The sequence below is a fragment of the Phyllostomus discolor genome, chromosome 14, assembly GCF_004126475.2.
Source record: "Phyllostomus discolor isolate MPI-MPIP mPhyDis1 chromosome 14, mPhyDis1.pri.v3, whole genome shotgun sequence".
In the NCBI taxonomy this organism is placed as follows: domain Eukaryota; kingdom Metazoa; phylum Chordata; class Mammalia; order Chiroptera; family Phyllostomidae; genus Phyllostomus; species Phyllostomus discolor.
This window is the reverse complement of record NC_040916.2, coordinates 23,550,330-23,574,042: the sequence shown is the minus strand read 5'-3', so window position 1 is coordinate 23,574,042 and position 23,713 is coordinate 23,550,330. Positions and strand designations below refer to the sequence as shown.

The 23,713-nt window shown below is 42.5% G+C and overlaps 1 protein-coding gene across 2 annotated transcripts; it reads left to right on the top strand.

Annotated features, from left to right (window-relative positions):
- Positions 1-23,644, top strand: GORAB (golgin, RAB6 interacting). 2 transcript variants are annotated; one of them, XM_028531069.2, is made up of 5 exons: positions 1-238; positions 5,418-5,769; positions 13,246-13,347; positions 15,438-15,578; positions 21,874-23,644. In XM_028531069.2, exons 1-5 carry the CDS (start codon positions 100-102, stop codon positions 22,328-22,330), a joined length of 1,191 nt encoding a protein of 396 aa, XP_028386870.1. In that variant the 5' UTR covers positions 1-99; the 3' UTR covers positions 22,331-23,644. The 2 variants fall into 2 exon arrangements, with proteins under 2 accessions (XP_028386870.1, XP_035871820.1); XM_036015927.1 differs by lacking the exon at positions 1-238 and having other exon boundaries at positions 5,418-5,773.
- Positions 23,645-23,713: the final 69 nt, after the last annotated feature.

Here is a 23,713-nt window from a genome sequence, read left to right as displayed (position 1 = left end):
CTCAGAGGGACCCGGGGCCCTGCCGCGGGGAAGAGGGGGCCTCGGGTCCGAAGCTCCACGCGCTGATTGGTTGATCGGCGCCGCCGGGGAAGAACCCGGATGTGCCTGCTGGGCAGTCGCGTTGGCAGTCGGGGGCTCTGCGGTGCGGGCGCGCTGGGGTGCAGGCAGCGTGGGCGGATGGCGCAGGCCTGGGCCGGCTTCTCTGAGGAGGAGCTGAGGCGACTAAAGCAGAGTAAAGGTAACGGGACGTGCAGGACCTGCTGGGGACCTTGAGTTCTTGGGTCTGCTAGGGCAGGGGGCGGGGCTGCAGCTTTGGAGGGGAAGGGGGCGGGGAAGAGGGGAAGGTGTTGGCGTTGCGGACGGAGCCGCGAGTGGGGAGACAGAATGGGGGGCTCCCGAGGTGGACGCACTTGGAGCCGTGTTGGTAGGGGCCGTCCCGGGGGCTGGGACCAGCTCTGGGAAAAGAGAGTTCGGGGATCCCTTGCAGGGTTCCCCTTCTTCCCGTGAAAGGAATGGGGAGGAGGTGAGCCTGTACCCTGGCCGAGCATTGCAGTGTGGATCCGGGGTTGAAGGTTGGGGTCAGGGTGCAGGGAGGAGGGGCACCCACCACGTGAGCAGTGTGATGAGTTTACAGCAGCAGGCAGTGACCGGGAAAGGGAGAGCACGGGGTCCTCGCGCAGAACGTCGGTGCTTTTCGTAATACATCTGGAGCCTTGCGTTCGCTGCTGGTTGCCAGATGATTTTGGCAGCTCTTTCTAGCCCTTGAGAGTCAGTAAACCAAAGGGGCCTTTGAGAGGTTAGATGTGAAATAAGTAAGTATATATATACACACACTACTTTGGTATAATCCAGAAATCTTGTGTTTCACTCTCTGGCTTTATAGAGTAATCATCGAATGGACTTGTACTGTTTCGTTATCTTTTAATGAAGGAATTAAGTGTGTTGATACTTGGTGAGAAACTCCTGGTGATATAAAGTAGGCTTTGTGGATGCTTGAAACTTCAAAAACTTCTGTTCGGTGATCCCAGTAGTGCACACAGCTTATGTGAGTTTACTCGACTCTTGGTACCAAACTTATACTCTGTACATTTGGAGAAAATTAAATAAACCCTGGCATGCCTTTTCTTAGAGTTGGTGAGAATACTGCATATTGCTCAGGTAGGGCTGTGCATTTTTAGTGTGGATGTGAGGATAAGCTGGGGCTGACAAGTGAAAAAAAGAAGTAAATTAGAAATATGGGGCCAGTGTAGATTACATAGGTTGAGGAAATTTTGACTGGCCCAGAGGACTTTACAAATTAACATAAACGTTGTAATGCAATGTATAATTAACTGACTCTGTCTTGCTTGATGTTACCAAATTCTCTTGTTCTGTATTTTCAACATCCGTTCACTTAGATGTGAGTACAAGTGCCTCTGCTCCTTGTCCCACCTGAAGTTAAAGGTACCAGCTTCTGCAGCAGGGCTGCTAAGATGAACAAGGCCTCATCCTGCTTTCAGAGAGTTTGTGGTCTGCTAAGGAGACAAACTGTAATGGAATGTGATAGGAGATGCTCTACAAGACCTTGTTGCGAGTGAGCAGAAACCTCACTCTGGGGGGAGGGGCGCAGTTGGGTGGCCCTTGGGGAGATATCACAGAGATTATGTGTTGGCAGAGGTGAGTTTGCTGGGGGAAGAAGACTTCATGTCCGACTCTAAATTAAATAATAGATTGATTAGGTAGAAGTACATTTCTCATTTGGGATAGAGAGGGCGTGGAAGGACTTTAATTTCAAAGCCTGTCATTTCATAGCCAGACACTAGAGCACAGACACCCACTCACTAGTCTGAGGTCACCTTGAGGAAGAGGAAATGCCTTGGCATCATTGTAAACTCGTAGCCAAACACAGTGATTGCCATGTGGCTCATCCAGCTCTGCCTCTAAGTCTTTTTGTCTTGGAGTCCTCATTCGTGAAACTAGAAGTGTTGAGTCTTTATTTTTCAAGGCTCCTTCCAGCTCTTCTCCAACCATTAAAATATAAATCTATGAAAGTGAAATTGGTTACCAACAAAAATAAGGAAAATAACTAGAGAAACCCATATGTGCAATGGTGGAGAACAAGAAGGTTCTCAACACTATAATATTGAAAAGCTGGGAGTAAACCAAATGTTCGTTAACAAGGGGTGGATGAATAAGTTGTGGTATAACCACCCAGTGGGCTACTATACAGCCAGTGGGAATATGTGAACTGTAGCCACGTGAATTAACATGTGTAACTTTCCTAAAAACAATGTATGAAAAGGGCAAGTTGCAGGAGAATATATAGTCTGCTAACCTTTTAGAGAAGGTCAAAATCACACAGGCAGGTATGTTTTAGGAATGTAGAAAATCCATAAAGAAAATCTAGGGACCTAAACACAAAATTCAGGGGAAGCAGGGAGTGGCAAATACATAGGGAATTTCAAAGGTAGTGGTAATTATGAAATCAGGTTAAGCCAACTTAAGCTGCAATAACAAATAGCTCTAAAATATCGATTGTTTAAAATAATCCAGATTTACTTTACTCCAGCTTTGTGGCTAGCATGGGTTGGCAGGTAACTCTCTTCCACATGGTCGCTCCACACAATGCCCTGGTGCTGTCCTGTAGGAGGAGTCCACCACGGCAGGAGGAGGAGGAGAAAACTGAGAATTAAGCATTGGCAATAAAATACTTTCACCAGTAAATGGCAGTTGTCACTCCTAGTTCATTTGGCAAAAGCAGGTCATATGACTTTAGAAGACACGATACACAATTAGCTTGTGTATTTCAAATAAGTGGGTAATGTTCTATTCTTGAATGGCAGTTATATTTACTATAATCGTGTTTTATTTGCTAAACTGTATTGTTACTTCTTTATAATCCATACAGGGTAGATTGTGTGTGTGCGTGTGACATACATATTATTGGACATTTGACTGACTTATACTGAAAAATTGGAAATAAAAGAAGCAGTGCAGCTACGGTGCCTTATGTTTTCCAGTTGTTGATATACAAAAAATACAAGGAGCCGAAGAAAAAAATGACAAAAGACATGAGTAGACATTTCCTAGAGAAGGAGAGATGAAGAGACGCTTATCACCATCAATAAGCAGAGAATTGCAGATCAAGAACATACTGAAACCCTACTTCATCATACCCAGTCTGACTGACAGAAAGTCAAAAGTCTTTTATCAGATGTGTCTGTTGCAAATCATTTCCTCCCAGTCTGGCCAGTTGTCTTCTCACTCCCTGGACATTATCTTTTTCAGTGCAGAAGTTTTTAATTTTAATGAAGTTCAGCTTGCCAGTCTTCTTCATGAATAGTGCCCTTGGTATTGAAAGTCATTGCCATACCCAAGGCCATCTAAGTTTTCTTCTATATTCTAGGAATTTTGTAGTTTGGGGTTTTGCATTTAGGTCTATGATGTGTTTTGAGTTAATGCTTATTATGAAGGGTGCATGGTCTTTGTCTGAATTTTTTTTTTGCATGTGGATGTCTAATTCCATGACCATTTATTGAAAAGAACTTGCTCCATTGTATTGCCTTTGCTCCTTTGTCAAAGAGAAGTTGACAGTATTTATGTGAGCCTGTTTCTGGGCTCTCTGTTCTGTTCCACTGATCTGTCTGCCTGGCCTTTCACTAATGCCTGCTGTCTTGATTACTGTGGCTTCACAGTGAGGGTTGAAGTCAAATAGGGTCATTCCTCCAGCTTTGTTCTCCAGTATTGTATTGGCTGTTCTGGGTCTTTTGCCTCTTCACATAAATTTGAGAATCAGTTTATCAGTGTCCACAATATAATTTGCTGGGATTTTTATTGGGATTGCATTAAATCTATAAACGAAGTTGTGATGAACCGACATCTTCACAATATTGAGTCTTCCTACCCATGAACGTGGAATATCTCTCCTTTGTTTTTTGAGTTTCTTGATTTAGTTCATCAGAGTTTTGTAGTTTTCCTCATATAGCTCATGTACGTGTATTGTTAGATTTATATCTAAGTATTTTTTGAGTGCTAATGTAGATGGCATTTGTGATTTTAATTTCCAGTTCTACTTATTCATTGCTGGTACATAGAAAAGCAATTGACTTTGTCATATTTATTTTGTATTCTGCCACCTTGCTATAATAGCTTATTAGCTTCAGGAGGTTTGTTTGTTTGTTTGTCATGTGTTTTAAGTGGCCTGATTCGTTTATTGCTTGAGAGTTTAAAAATTAGTGTTGTAAATCTCATAGGTAGGTTCTGTGAGGATGCAAAGTAAAGTGGAAGCCGAAGGACAGGGTCTGAGTGGCACCACTAGTTCAGCCAGTAGAGACAGCTGGGAGGTGAGCGCGCTCAGCGACGTTTTCTCTGACGGTCTGCGTGCAGAAGCGCAGGCAAGAGTAATGAGCTCCTCTGCCAGGGCACAGGAGGCTGCTTTGTGCTTCTGGCCGCCATCAGCAGTAATAACACTTCACTTTAGACAGCCATCTATCTTTTAGAAATGTTTTCATTGCCCATCCCATTTCACCCGTATGCCAACTCTGTGAGTTAGGTGGAGCAGGTCATTTTCAACCAGTTTGACAGATGAGGAAACTGAGGTAAGGAATAATTAATTGACTTGCCCCAGGTTACCAAGCTGAACAAAAGCAACTCGAACTGTGACCCCAGAACCTTTAACTCTGCTTTGGAAAATTTAAATAACAAATTTGCACAGCTTCAAAGGTCAATATAAATAGTATTACTCAGTTTATAATTCTTTTTTAAAAAATTCTCAAGATCATTTTATCTTCCTCTGTTGCTTTGATCAGGCCACTGTTAAAGCTAGCTTGCACACATTGATTAAAAGCTCACTGGACTGTGGGGAGCACAGCCTTGGACTGCTCTGGAAGACGAAGGGGAACAGTTTAGGGTAAACTAACGTTCCTAGACGCCAGACACCTCATTCAGTAATACTTTGTGTATAGCGTTTTCCTGTGTATCAGATTGCCTTAAGATCTGTTAAAATTTAAGAAAGGTAAAGCTCATTTGAAATTTGTTTCAGGAGAGCAGACACAACCATAAATCAAATTTAAAACATATCAGAGAATTCAATTTGTCTACCTAGCTTGGTCAGATTAGTTGATACTTTTGATGATTGTCAAATCAAACTGAAAAAGATATTTTGCTCTGTATCCTAAGGTGTTGCTCACAGACAAATGGATTTCCTTGAAGATAAACTGAAAGCTAGGGCAGTTTTGGTTAAGTGTTAACAGTGTGATGGAGGGACTGTTGGAACTCTGTGGGAAGATGGCTGTTTTTCCTTGGGCTTTTAAGACAGAGAAGGGGCAAAAACCTTGTAGAATTATCAAAGTTTAGTATTAATCCTTTATTTTCTTAGAGAAATTATAATTACTTGCTATTCACACAGAGGAATTTTCCTCTTTTTCTTTTTTATATAGACCTCTTTGAACCGCAGAGGCGTCCCCCTGTGAAGAAAAGTCGACAACAACTTCAGCGAGAAAAAGCCCTTCAAGAGCAGAGCCAAAAACTGGGACTGCAAGATGGAGCAGCCACGTCGCCTCCAGAGCAGCTGCTTTTGGCACCACAACACAGACTTAAGAATCAAAAGCCACATTTTCCTCCCCTTACTGCTCCTAGTCCTCTCACGCCCACCTCTCCCGTTGGTGATGGGAGACCACAGGGTACTGAGAGTCAACCAAGGGAACTGGGACTTGAAAATTCCTGTGACGGTCATAGAAGTGCTGAGGTTCTACCTTCAGATAGCAAATCGGAGAAAAAGAAAGTGGAATTGTTAGTAAGTCTATATATCCATGAGATTTTTTTCCATTTTACCTTTTTATTCCCATTGGGCTTTGAAGAAATGTAGTTTTAACATTTTCTGTTTAATATTCTAACCTGGAAATGTGATAAATTGTCAGAAATATAGCTACCACCTAAATATATTATAAACCAGTAGGTGTTAGGCATTTTAAATATTTAATGCCATTTAGTTCATTGTTTTCATTTTACAGACAAGTTCTATTTTGGGCCTAGAACAGCCATTGTATTCCCAAAGCCAATACACAACTAATATGCAGTCGAGTTGGGACTCACAAAAAAGTCTGTCTGAATCCTAAGGCTACGACCTTTACGTTTCCCAGAAACACTTTTATGTATGTAGTACTCCTCTGCAGAGTGATGCATCTCCATGGGCCCAGAAGAGAGTACTTGTGAAGAGACACGTAGGGATGGTCAAAGGAGAGAGTGTAGGAAATTGAGGGTACTAATTAAATAATTCACTTGCACCATTAGATTTCTTTTTATTCTTAATTAAATTGTATTTAAATCACCTCCAGCATTTAGCCACATCCTTGTGAAAATTGCCATTCTGTGACTTGTAAATTCATACAATCAGATATTTTTTACTATATGACTTATGCTTTAATATCTGCTTAATATGTTATTTGTTTCCTGTGGGTTTATTGCTCATAGGGAAGAAAGGGTGGTATTTGTTTCTGTTTTCCATTTTCTGAGTCTGTCTTTTTATAGGATTTTTCTAATCTCAGCTATTTTTTTAACCTCTGATGATCCAGAGTCTGTCCTTTGACTTGACAGCACTTCCACCTGCCTGGGGTTTACAACCAAGAAATTATTTTGACAGGAGACACAAAGCTACATGACGCATGAGCTCAGTGTTGAACAAATGTGTCCATTTAAATGTCTTTAAGTACAATTTACCAGTAAAAGCCTGAGACAAGTGGGAGGTGGGTTTGCATTGAGCTGGGCAATTTAGATCGAATGTCACATGGAAAATTATTCTTAGGTACTTGGGAGAATTTCCACAGAAGACATGTAATCTCGGGAACTGTTGTTGAAAAGGAGAAATCCTGAGGCTGTAAGAGGGGGAAAGGAAAGCTGTGTTCCCAAGAATGCTCAGAGAGGACTTCTCACTTCTCTGGAAGAGGGAAGGGATAGGCCAGAGAAGAGCAAAGAATTAAGGAAGTGAAGGACTTAAAAGCAGGGGATCCCTGCCTAGCCAGTTCCCAGCAGTGGTGTGCCACCACACCCTCTGAAGGGAGAGACGCTGGTCAGAAAATGGGGAGAGAGAATCCTGGTGTCCGTGTTGCAGGACGTTTGGGAGCGGGTGCGTGGTGAGCTGGGGCTGAGGCACCTGGTGAGGAGGTGCGTGCAGAAGGAGAGATGAGAGAGGACCAGTGCCAGCCAGCACGAAGGTGCAGGCTGTAGGAATGGAGAGAAAAGGATCGTTTTAGAAGAGCTTACTAGGCTGGGAAAGAGATTTTTCATACAATGGCTGTAAGAAATGACAATATCTTTGAATGAAATATCTCTGTCATTAGCTTGTTTAATTTGAGTTGGCATCAAATTGATGAGTTTTCAGGACACTTTAATACAGTTCTTTCAGAATTTGACAGATTGGAAGACGATTCATGTTTTCAGATCTTTGAAGTTTTTCCTTAGCCTAGCATTCAACTCTTAGTTCCTAATGTTTCACTCTGTTTAAAAATATTTAAGAGCTGGAAAGAAGTGAGCAAATTGAAAGAAAATGAATGAACTAAAAGTTGGTTATTGTCCTAAGGATGTTACGTGGTGGAGACTTCCATTACAGAAAACTCGGAGTCACTTCTGGTCGAGATGTGGAGTCACGTATACGCTGTGCTCGCCTACTCCCGCCACTACATCAGACTTACAGCTAAAGTACAGAACAGTTACTTACCCTTGAGAACTACTTGAAAGTTAGTTGAACAGAACTCGTATAACTAAAGAGATAAAGAAAAAGACACAGTAGACTGGGAGGAGGGGCAGAGAAGCAGAACAGGCAGGTCCCACACTCATAGAGCAGCAGCTCAGGAGAATCAGGAGGGATATCCAGGCTGTGGAGGGGTCCCCACTGAGAGGTGAGGGGTCCCAACCCCACACCAGCTCTCCATCCCAGGCAGCAGTGCTGGGACGAGGAGCCCCCACAACTTCTTGCTTCGATAACCAGCAGGGAGGTACCCAAGTGAGACAGAGGGCTTCTGGAGTCTCAGGCTTTCTTGAGGAGTCTGTGCACGGGCTTGCTCACTCACAGGCTCACTTGCCCTAAGCCTGCAGGGGCAGCAGCTTGCAAAAGTGGCAGGACATGCAAGGAAAGAAGTAATTTCCCGGCTTCAGGTGAGGACTAGAGGAGCAGGGGGCAGCTCTCTCTGGGAACAAGCACTGGCAGGTGCCATTGTTCCTTCGTCAAGCATGGCACCTGCAGGCTCAACCATCTCCTGATAGAGTACCGTCCACCTGTTCTGGCGAACCTCTGAGACCTCACCTCACTCAGCTTACGTGCCTGGCCTGTGCAGCTCCCAGCAGCTTTGCCACACTAGCAGCCTGCCTCAGCTCAGGCTGTTGGCGTTCTTGAAACCTCAGATGTCCACAATCAATGAGCAGAAGCTGTCTTCAGCATGCCCTGTACACCCTGCTAAGTGGCCCAGGCCCTGCCTGGCAGAAGCTGCAACCAGTGTTGACTCAGAACATACTTTCAATCAAGCAGCCACAAACCCAGCACAAGTGGGGACTGAACTCGGCTCACATCATGGTGTCTTCCAAGGGGTCCCAAGTTTGGCACTAGTGGCAGTGGCGTCAGTTTGCAGCATAGACTCTTTATAGCACTTCCAAGCTGAGCACATCAACCAACTGCAGGTCACTTTGTAGCTTCGAACAGGTGGTCCCAAGCCAGGTACAAGTGGAGGCTGACCTTGGCCTAATGGTGCTCCTCCTAAGAGGCTTCAGAACCAACACAACCAGTGACTGACTTCAGACCACCAGAGCATTACCCAACCAACTCCACAAACGATACTCCTGAAGGTTGGACTTAGCTGGCACCACAGCCCAACCAGCCCTTGTAGCCAGTAAGCCTCAGAGTCAGAGGGTACACTGATGTGCCAGCAGCAGTCAAGGCTCAACTACGGCAGGAGAGCACACACTCCCACACAGAGACTATCCCTGGAGCACCCAGCTCGGATGAACAGGAAGACTGCACCACTGCGCCCCACAGGACACCCCCTACATAAGCTACCCTGCTGAGACTGGGAGATGTAGCAGCTCTACCTAATACGTAGAAACAAACACAGACAGGCAGGCAAATGAGACAAGCATGCTCCAGTGAAGGAGTAGGACAAAACCTCAGAAAAAGAACTTAACAAAATGGAGACAAGCAATTTACCAGATACAGAGTTCAAAACACTGGCTAAAGGGCGCTCAATGAACTTAAGAGAAGATTCGATGAACTCAGTGAGCATCTCACAAGTAAACAGAAACCATAAAAAAGAACCAGTCAGAAATGAAGAGTACATTAGAGGGAATCAATAGCTGATTATGTGAAGCAGAGGATCAAGTCAGCAATCTGGAAGAAAATGTAGCAGAAAACTCCCAAGTGGAATAGAAAAAAAAAATTTTTTAAAGCGAGGACAGTTTTAAGGGACCTATGGGACTACATCAGATGTGTCAATATTCACACCATATGGGTGTCAGAAGGAGAAAAGAGAGAGCAAGGGACTGAGAATCTATTTTTCTAACCTAATGAAGGAAATAGACAAGTCCAAGAAGCACAGAGAGTCCCAAACAAGATGAACCCAAAGAGGCCCACAGCAAGACACATCATAATTACAACCCCAAAAGTGAGAGACAAAGAATCATAAAAGGAGCAAGAGAAAAACAGTTATGTACCAGGGAACTCCTACAAGCTGTTGGGTGATTTCTCAACAGAAGTGTTGGCAGGCCAGAGAGATTGGCAGGAATATTCAAAGTGATGAAAGGCAAAGACCTACAACAAAGAATGCTCTACTCAGCAAGTCTCACTGAGAATCAAAGGAGAGAGAGAATTTCCCAGACCAAAAAAAGCTGAAGGAATTCACCATCACCAAACCAGTATTACGAGAAGTGTCCAAGGGACTTCTTTAAGTAGGAAAAAAATAAAAAAGATGAGTAAGAAAATATAGGAAAGAAATAAATTCTCACTGATAAAGGCAAACACTGAGCAGAAGCAGTGGGTCAGCCAACTATAAAGCTAGTTCAAAGGCTAAAAGGCAAAAGTAGAAAGAGCCTGTGTAATTACAATTACACATAAACACACAAAAAAAGTAAAAAAAAAAAATGACAATAACAGGAGGGGAGTAGAAGTTGTAGGGATTTTAGACTGTGTTACAGCTTTAGCAACCATCAACTTAAACTGCTATAAACATGCCTTGGTATATAAGAAGCATGAGGTAACCACAAAGCAAAATGTAAGGAATATACAAGAAAAAAGAGGAATCAGAACACAACACTATAGAAAGCCATCAACATACAAAATGAGAGCAAGAGAAAAAGGAACAGAGAAGAACTACAAAAACAATCAGAAGGCAAGAAAATGGCAATAACCACATACCTATCAATAATTACATGTAAATAGAATAAATGCCCCAATCAAAGGACACAGGGTGGCTGAATGGATAAAAGAACAGGACCCACACATGTACTGACTACAATAGACTCGCTTTGGATAGAAAGACATGCACAGACTGGAAGTGAAGGGATGGAAAAAGAACTTTGTGCACATAGAAATGAAGAAAACTTGGGGTAACAATAATTATATCAGACAAAATAGACTTTAAAACCAGGTGTGGAACAAGAGACAAAAAAGGACATCTCAATGATAAAGGAGTCCATCCGACAAGAGGATATAATTCTCATAAATACACCTAGGCACCCAACAGAGGAGAACCTAAGTATATAAAGCAAATATTGATGGACATAAAGGGAGAGATCAACAGAAATACAGTAATAGTAGGGGACTTTAACATACCACTGGTATCAGTGGATAGATCATCAAGGCAGAATATTAACAAGGAAACAGTGACCTTAAATGACGGCAGATGAGATGGATTTCATTGATATTTTGATCCAAAAGCTGCAGAATATACTTTTCAAGTGGATATGGAACATTATCCAGGATAGCGCCTGTGTTGGGCCACAAAACAAGTCTCAATAAATTTAAGATTGAAATCATACCGAGCATCTTCTCTGATTGCAATGATATGGAACTAGAAATTAATTACAAGAGTAAAACTGAAAAACACATGAAGGTTAAATAACAAGCTACTAAAGAATAGCCTTGGCTGGTGTGGCTCCATGGACTGAGTGTTGGCCTGTGAACTGAGGAGTTGCCAGTTCGATTCCTGGTTGGGGCACATGCCTGGGTTGCAGGCCATGCACCCAGTGAGGGGATGGGCTAGAGGAAACCACACATTGATGTTTCCCTCTCTCCCTCCTTTCCCCTCTCTCTAAAAGTATATTTTTTTAAAAAAGTAAGAATATACAATATAAAAAAGACAGTCTCTTCAATAAATGGTTTTGAGAAAACTGGACAAATACACATGCAAGAGAACGAAACTCAATCACTCCCCTACATCATGTACAAGAATAAACTCAAAATGGATTAAATTCTTCAATGTAAGACCCAATACCATAAAACTCCGAGAAGAGAACAGTCAATAAATTCTAGACTTTGCTCTTAGTAATACATCTTTTTGGATATGTCTTTTTGGGCAAGGAAAACGAGAAAAGAAAACAAATGAGACTACATCAAACAAAGTTTTTGCACAGTAAAGGAAACCATCAACAAAGAGCCAGCCTACTGAATAAGAGAAGCTATTTGCCAATGGTACATCCAATAAGGGGTTAATATCCAGTGTATATCAGTAACTCATACAATGTAATATTTTTTAAAAATTCGATTATAAAATTGGCAGAGGATCTGAGTAGACATTTCTCCAAAGAGGACATACAGAAGGCCGATGGACATGTGAAAAGATGTTTTAACATCACTAATCATCAGGGAAATGCAAATTAAGATCACAATGAAATAACACCTCACACCTGTTAGAATGGCTATTCTCAGTAAGACAACGGGTATTGGTGAAGATGTGGAGAAAAGTGAACCTGCGTGCAACTGTTGGTGGGATTGTAAATTGGTTCATCCACTATGGAAGAGGGGAGATTCCTCAGACCAATAAAAATAGAACTACAATATGGCCCAGCAATTCCATTCCCAAGTACTTAACCAAAGAAATCCAAGACTCTCATATGGAAAGACATGTGCACACCTACATTCACTGCAGCATTATTTATAGTACCCAAGGTATGGAAGCAACCTAAGTGTCCACCCGTGGAGTGGATAAAGAAGAGTGGTTCCTATGTACAGTAAGATGTTGCTCATCCATTTGCAACAATGTGGATGGACCTAGAAGGTATTATGCCAACTAAAATAAGACAGAAAAACAGATAACCATGTGATTTCACTTAAATGGGGAATCTCAAAAACAAATGAACAAACAGAAATAAACTCATAGATAACAGAAAATGAATTGATGGTTGCCAGATGGGAGGAGGTTTGAGGGAAGGGTGGAAAAGATGAAAGGATTCAGTACAAATTGGTGGTTATAAAAATAGGCCCAGGAATGTGGAGTACAGCATAGGGGATATTAGTCGATAACACTGTAATAACTATATATGATGTCAGATGGGTACTCAGTTTATCAGGGTGATGACTTTGTAAGTTATATAAATGTCTACTGCTATGCACCTGAAGTTAGTATTGTATTGTATGCCACCTGTAATTGAAAATCTTTTGTTAAAATTTAAAAATAAATGCATATTCAGTCTAGAGAAAAATAAAAAATTTCTGGGCATACAAAGAAGCAGGAAATTGTGTTACATAACCAGGAAGAAAGTCATCAAAAGAAACAGACCCACAAATGATGGGAATTATCAGGCAAAGAATATTTAAGCAGCTATTATAAATATGTTCCATGTGCCCAAGAATGGAGAATATAAAGTGATTTAATGATTAAATCATTAAAATGATTTTTAAAAGAACTTTGAAAGATATAACATGACATTAGCTACAGACCTATTTATTTTACTTCCCATTTTGCATATAATACATAATTAACTTACACAAGTTTCTTTGTACTTCTAAAAAATGCCACTCTATTCTGGCTTCCAGTTTGTGGGTTCCTAGGTTATATACATATAATGGATTTCAAAGGGCCAATTTATGTAAGCCTTCTTTACTTCAAATCATAGTCTTTGTTTCTATTAGAACAAAATAATGAGCTGCAGATGGGTTCCTTTTAACAGGACTTTAAAAAATATATACATAATCTGGCTGATTAAATTTTATATGGAGGGGACTGAGACTGGTAAGGTGTGGGGTGAGGTTTCAGAAACTCATTTTTACACTTTTTTGCTCCCTAGGCAAGAAAAGTCTCGCTGGGAAATCCTCCAACAAGAACAACGGCTAATGGAAGAGAAAAATAAACGTAAGAAAGCTCTTTTGGCTAAAGCTATTGCAGAAAGGTGAGGCACCTGAACCAGGAGAGGTGGTTTGCAATGTGCGGTCAGCTCTTACCATGTTTTATATTTTTATTTTCCCATGTCCATTCTAGTAGACTGACATTTTCTTGACAACCATTATTTTTCAGACTAAACAAATTATGCTTTATAAATCATACTGACATTCTGGTGTTAATTTAGTAAGGAGGACTTTTTAGCCATAGATCGTAACAGATTTATTGACACCGGTGCAATTGCAACCTAGGATCAGCACCCGTGTTTCCAGTTTTCACCATGTCCGCATCCATAGGGAGCAGTCAAGACTGTCAGTGCAGTGCGAGGAAATTCACCGCCAGTGCAGGTTTTCATTTTGATACTTAGGGGCCTTTGTCACCTAACATGGAAGAGGAAGATTGTTGCACATAAGTGACTTGTACTCCCCCAAGTCTTGTGTTTCCTAAGGACGTTTTTCTTAAATAACTCACCCTGCCCTCACTGGCAGAAGAGTACTCGATACAAGTTAACCTCTCAGCGATGACTCGGGTCGCTGGTGTGCACTGCCCTGTACTGGGCCGTTCTCGCCGCCCAGTGGCAGTGTGTCCGAGATCCCCTTCCCTTCCCTGCACTGCGCTGGCCCTGAACAGCACCATTCCCATTCGAACCACCGTCCCGTCCCCTCACCCACTCTTCCTGCAGGGGCCCAGGCAACCAAGCTTAGTCAGTGAAGCAGCGACAGACAACACCGAGGACTAAATGCAAGCAAGTATGCAGTGGCATTTTCTTCTTAGACTGCCAGAAAAGCCTGGCACAACAGCTGTGGAGTGGAACTGACATAGTGTCAGGGAGGGGAAGGAACACGGATGGAGGGACAGGCGGGCAGGTAGAAGAGCAATTCAACTACATACTGTACCTCTTTGGCAGACACAGTATGTATTGGAAAATGATTTTTTCCTCCTCCTGGTTTACCTTGGTCTTTCATGAAACTTAGGAAATACTACTACTTACTGAATTTATGTTTCAAGGGAGGAAAACCACGATTATTGAAAAGTGATTATTAGAAAGCATGTTAGCAGTCTTCAGTATGGAGCAAGTTCTAGAGGCTTTTACTGCGGATTTGACCCCAAAATTTACAGGCTTAGCATGTGTTTTGTACATGTTTTTCATGTGAGACAGCAAGCACTGATGTAAGCTGAGTAGATTACTAGTAAGTGGACAGTGAAGCCCAGCACTTGTAGTAAAAGAGCAACACTGTTAACTTCTATAGGCAGAAAACAAGGGTAAGTGCATAAATAGAGCGGAGATCTGTGAGTTGCAGTGTAGTGGTTTTATGTGGGAGTTTTATTCTCCTGTGAGAATGTGTGTGAAATTGTGAATGAGTGAAATCATGATTAAAGGTTGGCTTTTGCCTTTGTTTATTCTATTTCTAAGTGCCTAATATACTTGGGAGTGATGAGGGGACTGAGATGGTTATTGGATGTGCTTTTAAACAAACAAACAAAAAAGTGCTTGATTTTGAGCTCCATGACGAAGAATTTTGAGGACCTGTAGTTTTGCCTAAAGAACAGGAATCAAAGCAATAACAGTTTGGGGAAATGAGTCCCACGGAAGTTAAAGCCAAATAGATGTTTTTAGACATAAATGGTGTTTGATGTAGGCCTCTGTTCTTGGTATCCACTAGATATCAAACAAAGAAAAATGTTGGCTTAGAAGAATTTAAGACTAGAGATTTGGAAAGTTGTGTTCAGTGATGTTCCAATGTAAAGAAAATACAGATATATTCCTTTAGAGCTTATTCTTGTCCTTATGGAATGAATACAGACCTGTAAGTGAACTCTTTATTATTTTTAAATCTTTTCCCCTCATGTATGAAAATCATATATACTAATAGTAAACTTAAAATAATAAGGGAAGGAAGTGCAAATGCAGTCTTAGAGATATACCAAAATGTTACCAGCATTTGATTTCAATTTTTCTTGTTTTTTCTAATTAAAAAAAATTATACATTATATTCATATTGTATATACGGTAGCTTGCTTTTTCTCACTTACACCGACCGTATGGATACATGGTTTTAAAATGTTTTTCTTTCTCCATTCGTGTTGCTGCTCTTCCAGGTCTAAAAGGACCCAGGCAGAGACCCTGAAACTGAAGCGGGTCCAGAAGGAACTGCAGGCTTTGGACGACATGGTGTCAGCGGACATCGGAATCCTCAGGAACCGGATCGACCAGGCCAGTCTGGACTACTCCAACGCTCGGTGAGTTGGGGAAACTGGATTCTGGACAAGCAGTTCCATTGAATTAAAGTTCGTCGCTAGCTGGGTCAGCACCGTTTTTGTGTGTCATCGTTGCCACCTCATAACAAGCACATTAGGTGCTGTATTTACGCCTGTTATGGGAGTGGTGGCAAGTAATGGCAAGTGTGTCTGCTCTTCATGAGGCCTCCCTCCACGTTGCCGTACCGCTCATGTTCTCATTAGAGCGTCTCTGCATGATTTGTCTGCATCTGAGTCTTTCCTGCCAGGGCACCAGGTGTCTAACATTTGGGACCCTGCAAATATCTGGAAGACTTGCCCCCAAACCACAGTTCTAAGACCAAGTTTCTGCTCTTTCTGTTAAGAAATTTTGAATGTCTGAGATGCTCCTTAGTGATTAGCCTCATTCTCATTTCAGTTTTCATTAAAGAAAGATCTAGTTTATTTTTTTAAATCTATGAGTACTTTAAGGAAAATACCAATCTGTCTTGAAAGCTTTAAGTTTTTTCTTTTCGATTATATTCCGTGTAAATAGTTCACTATCACGTGTTTCCTTGGTTTCAGCCATTGGCATTTTTTAAGAGAAAAAATCATCATGGAGTAGTTTTTAAATGAACTAACACATGTAAAGAATTACATGAACTTTGCAAGCAGATAAAAAGGCAAAAAATTAAGTCCAATTTTCAGGGTTTTCAGTCCTTTCAACATTGCTTTAATCATCCTGGTTTGTCTTTTTTCACAAGGGAATGCTGTGTTAATGACTCGGTTTTGCATCTTTCTCTGTAACACTAGAAATCAATCAGAATGCCTCATTAGTCCAGGGTGAACCACAGCATCAGAATGTTTATATAACAATTTAATAAAGCGGAAATGCTTGATTGTGGTTTTTAATTCACTGTTTATTGTTTAAGAAAGAGTTTGTGGTGTCCTTGTGATTTTTGTAATTGTTGCTTGACCATATGCTGTTAGACTTAATGGGTTGCCTAAATTAATGCCATCAGTAGCTGATAACTAGAGGTTCCAGATTTCTACTAATAAGGTCATTAAGGAGGTGACCAAGATTTTATTAAGATTAAACTAAGTCTAGATGTTTAGCACATTTTATTCTCTGTAAGTTAAGGTTGCCAGAGGAACTTTTTTTTTTGCCGTTGTAGCCCTTCACATGAATAATTCATATTACTCTGGATACCTCAACAGAAACATCATCTGCTTGTTTTAATTCCATCCTACAGGAGGCTGGAGAAGGATGCCTTCGTCCATCGAATAATTATATGTTAAAAATGTCATAGTTTTAGCCTTCAGAGAACCACAGAGAAGGTGGAATTACTGGTTAAAGGAGAAAAGGTCCCATATTGTAGAAATACTTGTAATGGAATTTTAGTAAATTCTTTTTTTAAAAAAGATTTTATTTATTTTTAGAGAGGGAAGGGAGGGAGATAGAGAGAGAGAGAAACATCAATGTGCGGTTGCTGCAGGTCATGGCCTGCAACCCAGGCATGTACCCTGACTGGGAATCAAACCTGTGACACTTTGGTTCGAAGCCCACGCTCAATCCACTGAGCTATGCCAGCCAGGGATGTAAATTCTTACATAATAAAAAACTTACCATGTAAATTTTTTCACACCTCAAGCTGAAATGACAATTTGTCATGGTATTGATACTGACATCATGGTATGTGAGTATCTGTATTGCATGTGTGAGGCTATTTTTAAAAACCTCATAGACAGTTGTGGCTAGGACCAGCATTGTGTTTTGTTCATGCAAAAGATTAAATTTTCTAAATTTATATCTGTGGTTATTGAGAAATTATAGGTTGGTGATACAACATTCTGGTCTAGATTTCTTCTGATCCCCGGGATAGTCCATTTCTGTGGGAGATTTCCTTGATTTTTTTTTTTTAAGTACAGTTGTATAGGCCTGGGACAGTGCTGTGTCCACAGACATCCTGGAGTTCCCTGGAAAACAGGCTTCTGTAGATGCGTGTCGGGGCACACAGCCCCACGGAGACCAGCACTCGAGCGAGCCAGCTCCAGAGCTGCCGCCGCCGCCGCTGCTGTTGGCAGCGACGATGACAGTGCGGCCATATGCTGTGCAGACCAGCTTGTAAAACTCAGAGCGGCTGCATGTAGAACATTCCTTTAACCCTCCATGTACCGGGAAGAACAATTATCACTGCTTGCCATCCATGTTTAATAGACCCTGCCCCCCACACAAGCACATACACGTGCACACACAGGTATGTGCATACATACTCCAAGTCATTCTATGAATAATTCACAGAAGTAAGAACAAAAGGGATTGTGGGAAAATTGTAATGTGAACATAAGCATCGCAAACTGCTTTGTATCGAGTGCTGTTTGACTCCAGAACTTATAAAAGGCTGAAAGAATGTGGCAATACAAGACAGTCCAGATACTTGTAAAACACCGAGTGATTAACTAAGAAAATAACGTTTTCTTTTTATCCTCTCTTCACTGATTGATTCTTGAGTTGAGAAAATTCATCGTGGGTGTGTTTTTCTGACGGCTGGTGTGCCGAGCTCTCACTCACACGACCAGTGTCACTGTCGAGTCCGGACGGTGCGTGTCTGCCTTGGTGTTGGTTTCCCGCGGCCGCTGTAACAAGTTACCACAGACGGGGCTGGGGTGGGGGGGGGCGGGTCTTAGAACAGCAGAACTTGACGCTTGCGTTTCCCTGAAAGCAGTGTGCGACGTCCAGGGTCACTCTTCCTTCTGGGTGCCGGGGGCGAGGAAGCGAGGGTCTTTGGGGGTCATTTGTTAGCCCACCACATTTATCTTTTGATTTGTGTAATAACTGCGAAATGTTTTCATCTGTTCATTTTCTCTACTTTGCCATTAGGCAGAAAATATGTTAATTCTCAATTGTGTTCAGTGAAAGCTGAGAACAGATTGCAGATGGGGGTTTCCAGTCTTTCATACCTTTTTAAAAGGTGATGTGATACTTTGGACAACACAGCAAGAAAATTAATCGACAGTGATTTATTCCATTATATCATCATCCTTTTAGGTCATTTCATCGTTCCCCTTTTTCTTATTTTAATTTTTTAGCATAAATGGGAATAATTGGTGAGTAACAAGGAAATACTTCCTAGGGTGGTGAAATGGCAAAATGTGTCAAGATACACGAAAAATGCATCTCAGTGATTTGATAATGTGCCTTCGATTTATTTAAAAAATCCAGTGGACTCATGTAATAATTGCAAATTATGATTCGTTTCAGTCTACTTTTTAAAATATAAGTAAATTTTCTCTTTGTTCCCTGGAAGACTTCTGAGAAAGGATAAAACAAGCATGGCGTGTTGATCCTTACAGACAGTTACAGTTGCTCATAAAAGGAGCTGGAAAACTGAAAGTGGATCATGGAACCCAGTGGTGTGCCAAGGGTTAATGATTGAGTTTGTCGGGGGTTTTCGTTTGTTTTTGTTTTTGTTTTTTTTTAATTCCAGGGAAACCCAAACCAAGAGAGTTTCTAGAATCCTATAAATAACATTCATTAGGTCATTCAGTGTCCCTTTAAAATAACAAAATGATTCTTCAGCTACATTGCAGTTCAGTGTCTCTTGCTGTGTTGTGCATGAAGCGCTGCCTATTCTGTTCCAGACGGTGCCATCACACTGACTTGGTGCGCCCCCCGGCCCCCCAGCCCCCCGGCCCAGAGTGCAGTTTGTGAAACTAATCAATATTCTAAACATAAATCACTCTGTACAAGAATATATATGCATGTTTCTGGCTAGGAGGACTTAAATAAATAAACAAAATGCAGAATCTTCAGTGATTTATCCAGGGTGAAAGATCAGTGGAAACCTCGGGACCAATTTGCAAATCTTCATTTCAATTCAGCATTCATGAGCCCAGCCAGTAAATCTTCCCTACCTGACTCTGACGGGCTGAGGGAGGCCACATACGTGCAGAGAAGGGGGTTGGGGGTGGGGGTGAAAGGGGTACGTATTCACGCACCTACAGCGGCTGTTGCCAGAGCTCTTAAGCTTGATGCCAGAGCATTCACACGCGGGATGTGTTGCACGGCACGGGAACACGGGACCCAGCACCCAGCAGAGCTCCTCTAGAACAGTTCTCTTAACCTCCAGGGTCATGGGAAAACACCTAGCTTTCTCCTTCTTACACTTCCTAGATGACAGTCAGAAAAAGGAAATATGATAAATGAATGCTGTGTAAGAGTTCTCAAGTTTAAACACCAGACGCTTACATAATTTTAGCTTTAGAAACATGTTTAGCGATACACTGCTGGTGCTTTTTGATCCTGGCGCTCTGGAGGGGAAGTTCTGTTTCCTGAGGACCCGCCAGCACTGGGCCAGACACCCGCCCCAGTTACAGGATACAATCCTTGATGCCCCGAGGAAGTGCTCTGCTCGCTGCCGTCCTGCAGGCAGATGAGCGCTCGGTTGAAGAAACTACTGGGGGTCACTGCACCGGTGTTTCAGTCGCTGCGGGCCTAGGCTCTGACCCCGTCCACGGGCACCCGGCTGCTCTGGTCTCCGATGGGAACGGAGATAAACTGCCAACTGCAGAGAACGTTTAACCTGCAGGCTAGCTGAGGGCTCACGGGGTGGCCCGGCACCGTGCACTCTGCGAAGAGCAGAGGTGCAGGCAAGTACAAACTGGGCCATTCTAGGCGACGAGAGGCAGCCCCACAGGCACATCATCACGTCAGAGACCGTCCTCACCCGTGCGCAGACGCGGAGGTTTCCGTAAAGCGCTGCGGCTCTCCCATCGTGCTGCGTCCAATGTGGCCGCCAGCTGTGGCTCCCCATCAGATCCCCCTGCCCCCCGGCTCCCCGCTCAGTGTTCTGACCCCCAGACCCCAGAGGTCACTGTCCTCATCCTTCTCCACAAGAGTTTTCCTTTTCTAGCCCATTAATTGAGAGAGAGAGCGATTTCTCAACAACAACAAACAAATGGAGCTAAAAATGAGCAGAGGACCTGAAGAGACACTTTTCCAAGAAGACATACAGATGGCCCACAGACATATGAAAAGATGCTCAGCCTCTCCAGTTACAAGAGAAATGCAAATCACACCACAGATACCACCTCACACCTGTTAAAGCGGCTCTTCTCAATAAGGCAGGAACAACAGGTGCTGGAGAAGATGTGAGGAAAAGGGGACCCTGTGCGCTCCTGGTGGGAGCACAGACTGGTGCGGCTGCTGCAGAGACCTCCACTCCGGGGGCTTCTCCGAACACGAGTAGAGCCACCTTATGACCCCCGCGCTCCCTTTGCTGGGTACCTGCCCCCACGTTTTTGAGAAAGCTCACTGGTAAAGCTCTGTGTCCCCCTGTGATCGTGCAGCTTCATTCACAATAGTCCAGACATGAAAACAACTCCAGTCGGATGATTAGATAAAGCAGATATGGTCCATACATGAATGGAATAGCACCCAGTCATAAAAAATATGAAATATTACCATATGCAACAACCTGAATGGATCTGGAAAGTATGCTAAGTGAAATAAGTCAGGCAGAAAAGACAAGAATCATGCGACTTCACTCTAGGGGGGTATAAAACAAAAAGCAACCAACAGACAAGCAAGACAAGAAAACTCAGCCGTAGACAGAACGCTGTTTTTACCAGCAGGGAAGAAGGATGGAGGGAGGCAGGTAGGGGGAGTGGCGGTCAAATACATGGTGACAGAAGGAGGCTGGACTTCCGGTGGGGAGCATGGGACACAAGTACACAGCTGTATTATATAATGTGATTATTAACCAACATCACCCCAATACATTTAACTTAAATGACAGAGATACTGATTTCTCTGCTTTCTCCGTCTCTTCCTGTCCCACCACTCGCAGATTTAACCAGGTGTGCGCCGGAGCTAGCTCCACTGGTTCCTGAGAGCAGATCTGGTGCGTCTTTTCCCAGTTCTGCATTCGGTCACATTGGTAGCTTGAAACCGGCCACGCGGTGGTATTGACACCACAGAAATCAACACACACTGCAAATGAGGGCGCTCCCCCTCAGAGCTTTCGTACCACTGGATTAACCCCCTTAGCCTGCTTTCATTTAAGCACCACCTCGGAAGGAGGAAATGAGTGCAGACGAACGTTGTTACACTAGGAGAGCCCAAGTGTGGATGGGGTGGAAGTTTTGGCAGCAACAGCCTAGTTTTAGTTTGTCTTAACGTGTAGCAAGAGTTCATAAAGCCTTTATGGCCAAATCTTCATCATATATTGTTTCTGAATTCTGGAGTTTAACTGTTGCTTCTCAGCCCTCCTTTCTGCAATGGAGAACTAATGGACCCTCTTTGTACCTGTCCCTACAGGAAGCGGTTTGACAGGGTGGAGGCGGAGTATGTTACAGCCAAGCTCGACCTGCAGCGCAAGACTGACATTAAGGAGCAGCTCACCGAGCACCTTTGTACGATCATACAGCAGAATGAGCTCCGCAAGGCCAAGAAGTTGGAGGAGCTGATGCAGCAGCTGGATGTCCAGGCCGATGAGGAGACTTTGGAGCTTGATGCGGAGGTAGAGAGACTGCTGCACGAACAGGAGGCAGAAGCAGGGAAACAGAAGGTCCGTGGAGAGAGACCATTGCAGCCTTCTGGGGAGAGTGTGGCTTTGGGGTCTGCTCAGAACACAAGGCATCAGGCACCAGCCGTTTCCCCAAAGGTGGATGGACAGAGTGAAAGTTCCCAGAGCGCTCCCCTGTGCGCTCCAGACCGCCCGAGTCAGGGGGCGAGAGCGACTGGAAACGACGACTCGGCTGCTCCGAGCACGTGAAGCAACGGTGTCTGTTTCTCCCCGCCGATGGACGCAGTGCTCGGTCAGCCCTCTGCTGTGGTTCTGCTGCGGCCTCTGGCGAAGAAGGCCTCTGTCAAACAGCGTTAATTTTTGAATCTGTGATTAGTTTTATGCTAACACGTTTGGCCATTCCAAAGACTCAGATGATGATAATTTTATACATAGGGGCATAGTTCACCCTAATGTTGGTCCATTTCCCTTAGCGTTCCCTTATTTTGGGTAAAATCAAGTGACTTAAAAGGGTAGAGGAAAAACTACATGGCCATGAGTGTTTCTAGACCAGGTAAATAAAGAGAAGTAAATTGAAAACTGATAACACCTCATGAAAATCATTTCACTTCTGGGAGAAGTGCTGAGACTGAGAACCCTATGTGTGTCATCAGTAAAGAGACGCAAAAATTAAACGTGAGAAAGAGAGCAAGAAACAGAAAACAAGTAGAAGTTGGATCTTACTAGATTATTACCTCTTTCGATCGTACTAGAGTTGGAAACACAGCTTCACGATTACTGGACAACTTGAGCCAACATTACTGTTGGGTTCAATTTGCCTCTTAAGTGGCTTTAGTTCACAACCTGAGTTTTGATTAGTAGACACACACGAACATACGCACATACAGATATGTCATGTGTATAATTTTACTGTTAACATATTGTCTCCTTTAATCACGTTGGTCAAATTAGTGAAAGCATTTCTGTGGTGAGGCTGAAAATCTTGCTACATTTTATTATGAAAAAAACACATTTTCTTTCTAATATTTCCTGTAAATGTGTGTTTTATATGTCATATATAAGTTATCCTGTCATAAAGCATTTAAATGATTAAAATGATGACTTTCTTACTGCTTTAGTAGTTTATCATCACTAATACTTGACCACTACATTGTGCTGTATGTGAATATGCAAATAAGTATTGCAACTTTGTCACAAAGTCTGTGAATATCACATTCAGTTCTGATTGATTAGAAATTCCAAACAGTAAAGTCATGCATTTTAAGTCTTAAAAAGAAATAAAAGAGGATAAAGACAAATATAATATTGTATCCATAGTAATCTCTGAAAAAGATTTTTTAAATGAGTTTAAGGATATTATTTTCTGGTAATGTGGATGGGCTCTGTATTTTTATATGATGTTATCGACCTAGAAATGTAGCTTTCCATCACTGACTTCTCTGAACAGAGGCATTTGTGTAGGTAGTGCTGTTTGTGTGTATGAGTGACATACGTAAACACCGAAAGCTTCATTGTCCAATATGCCCCTATTTTTCTAAGGAATAAACAAGTCTGATGCACTCATAATGTGGTCTGTCATTTACCTTTCAAAAAAATTCCACAGCTTAGTATGTATTCCTTTTTTTTTAAAGT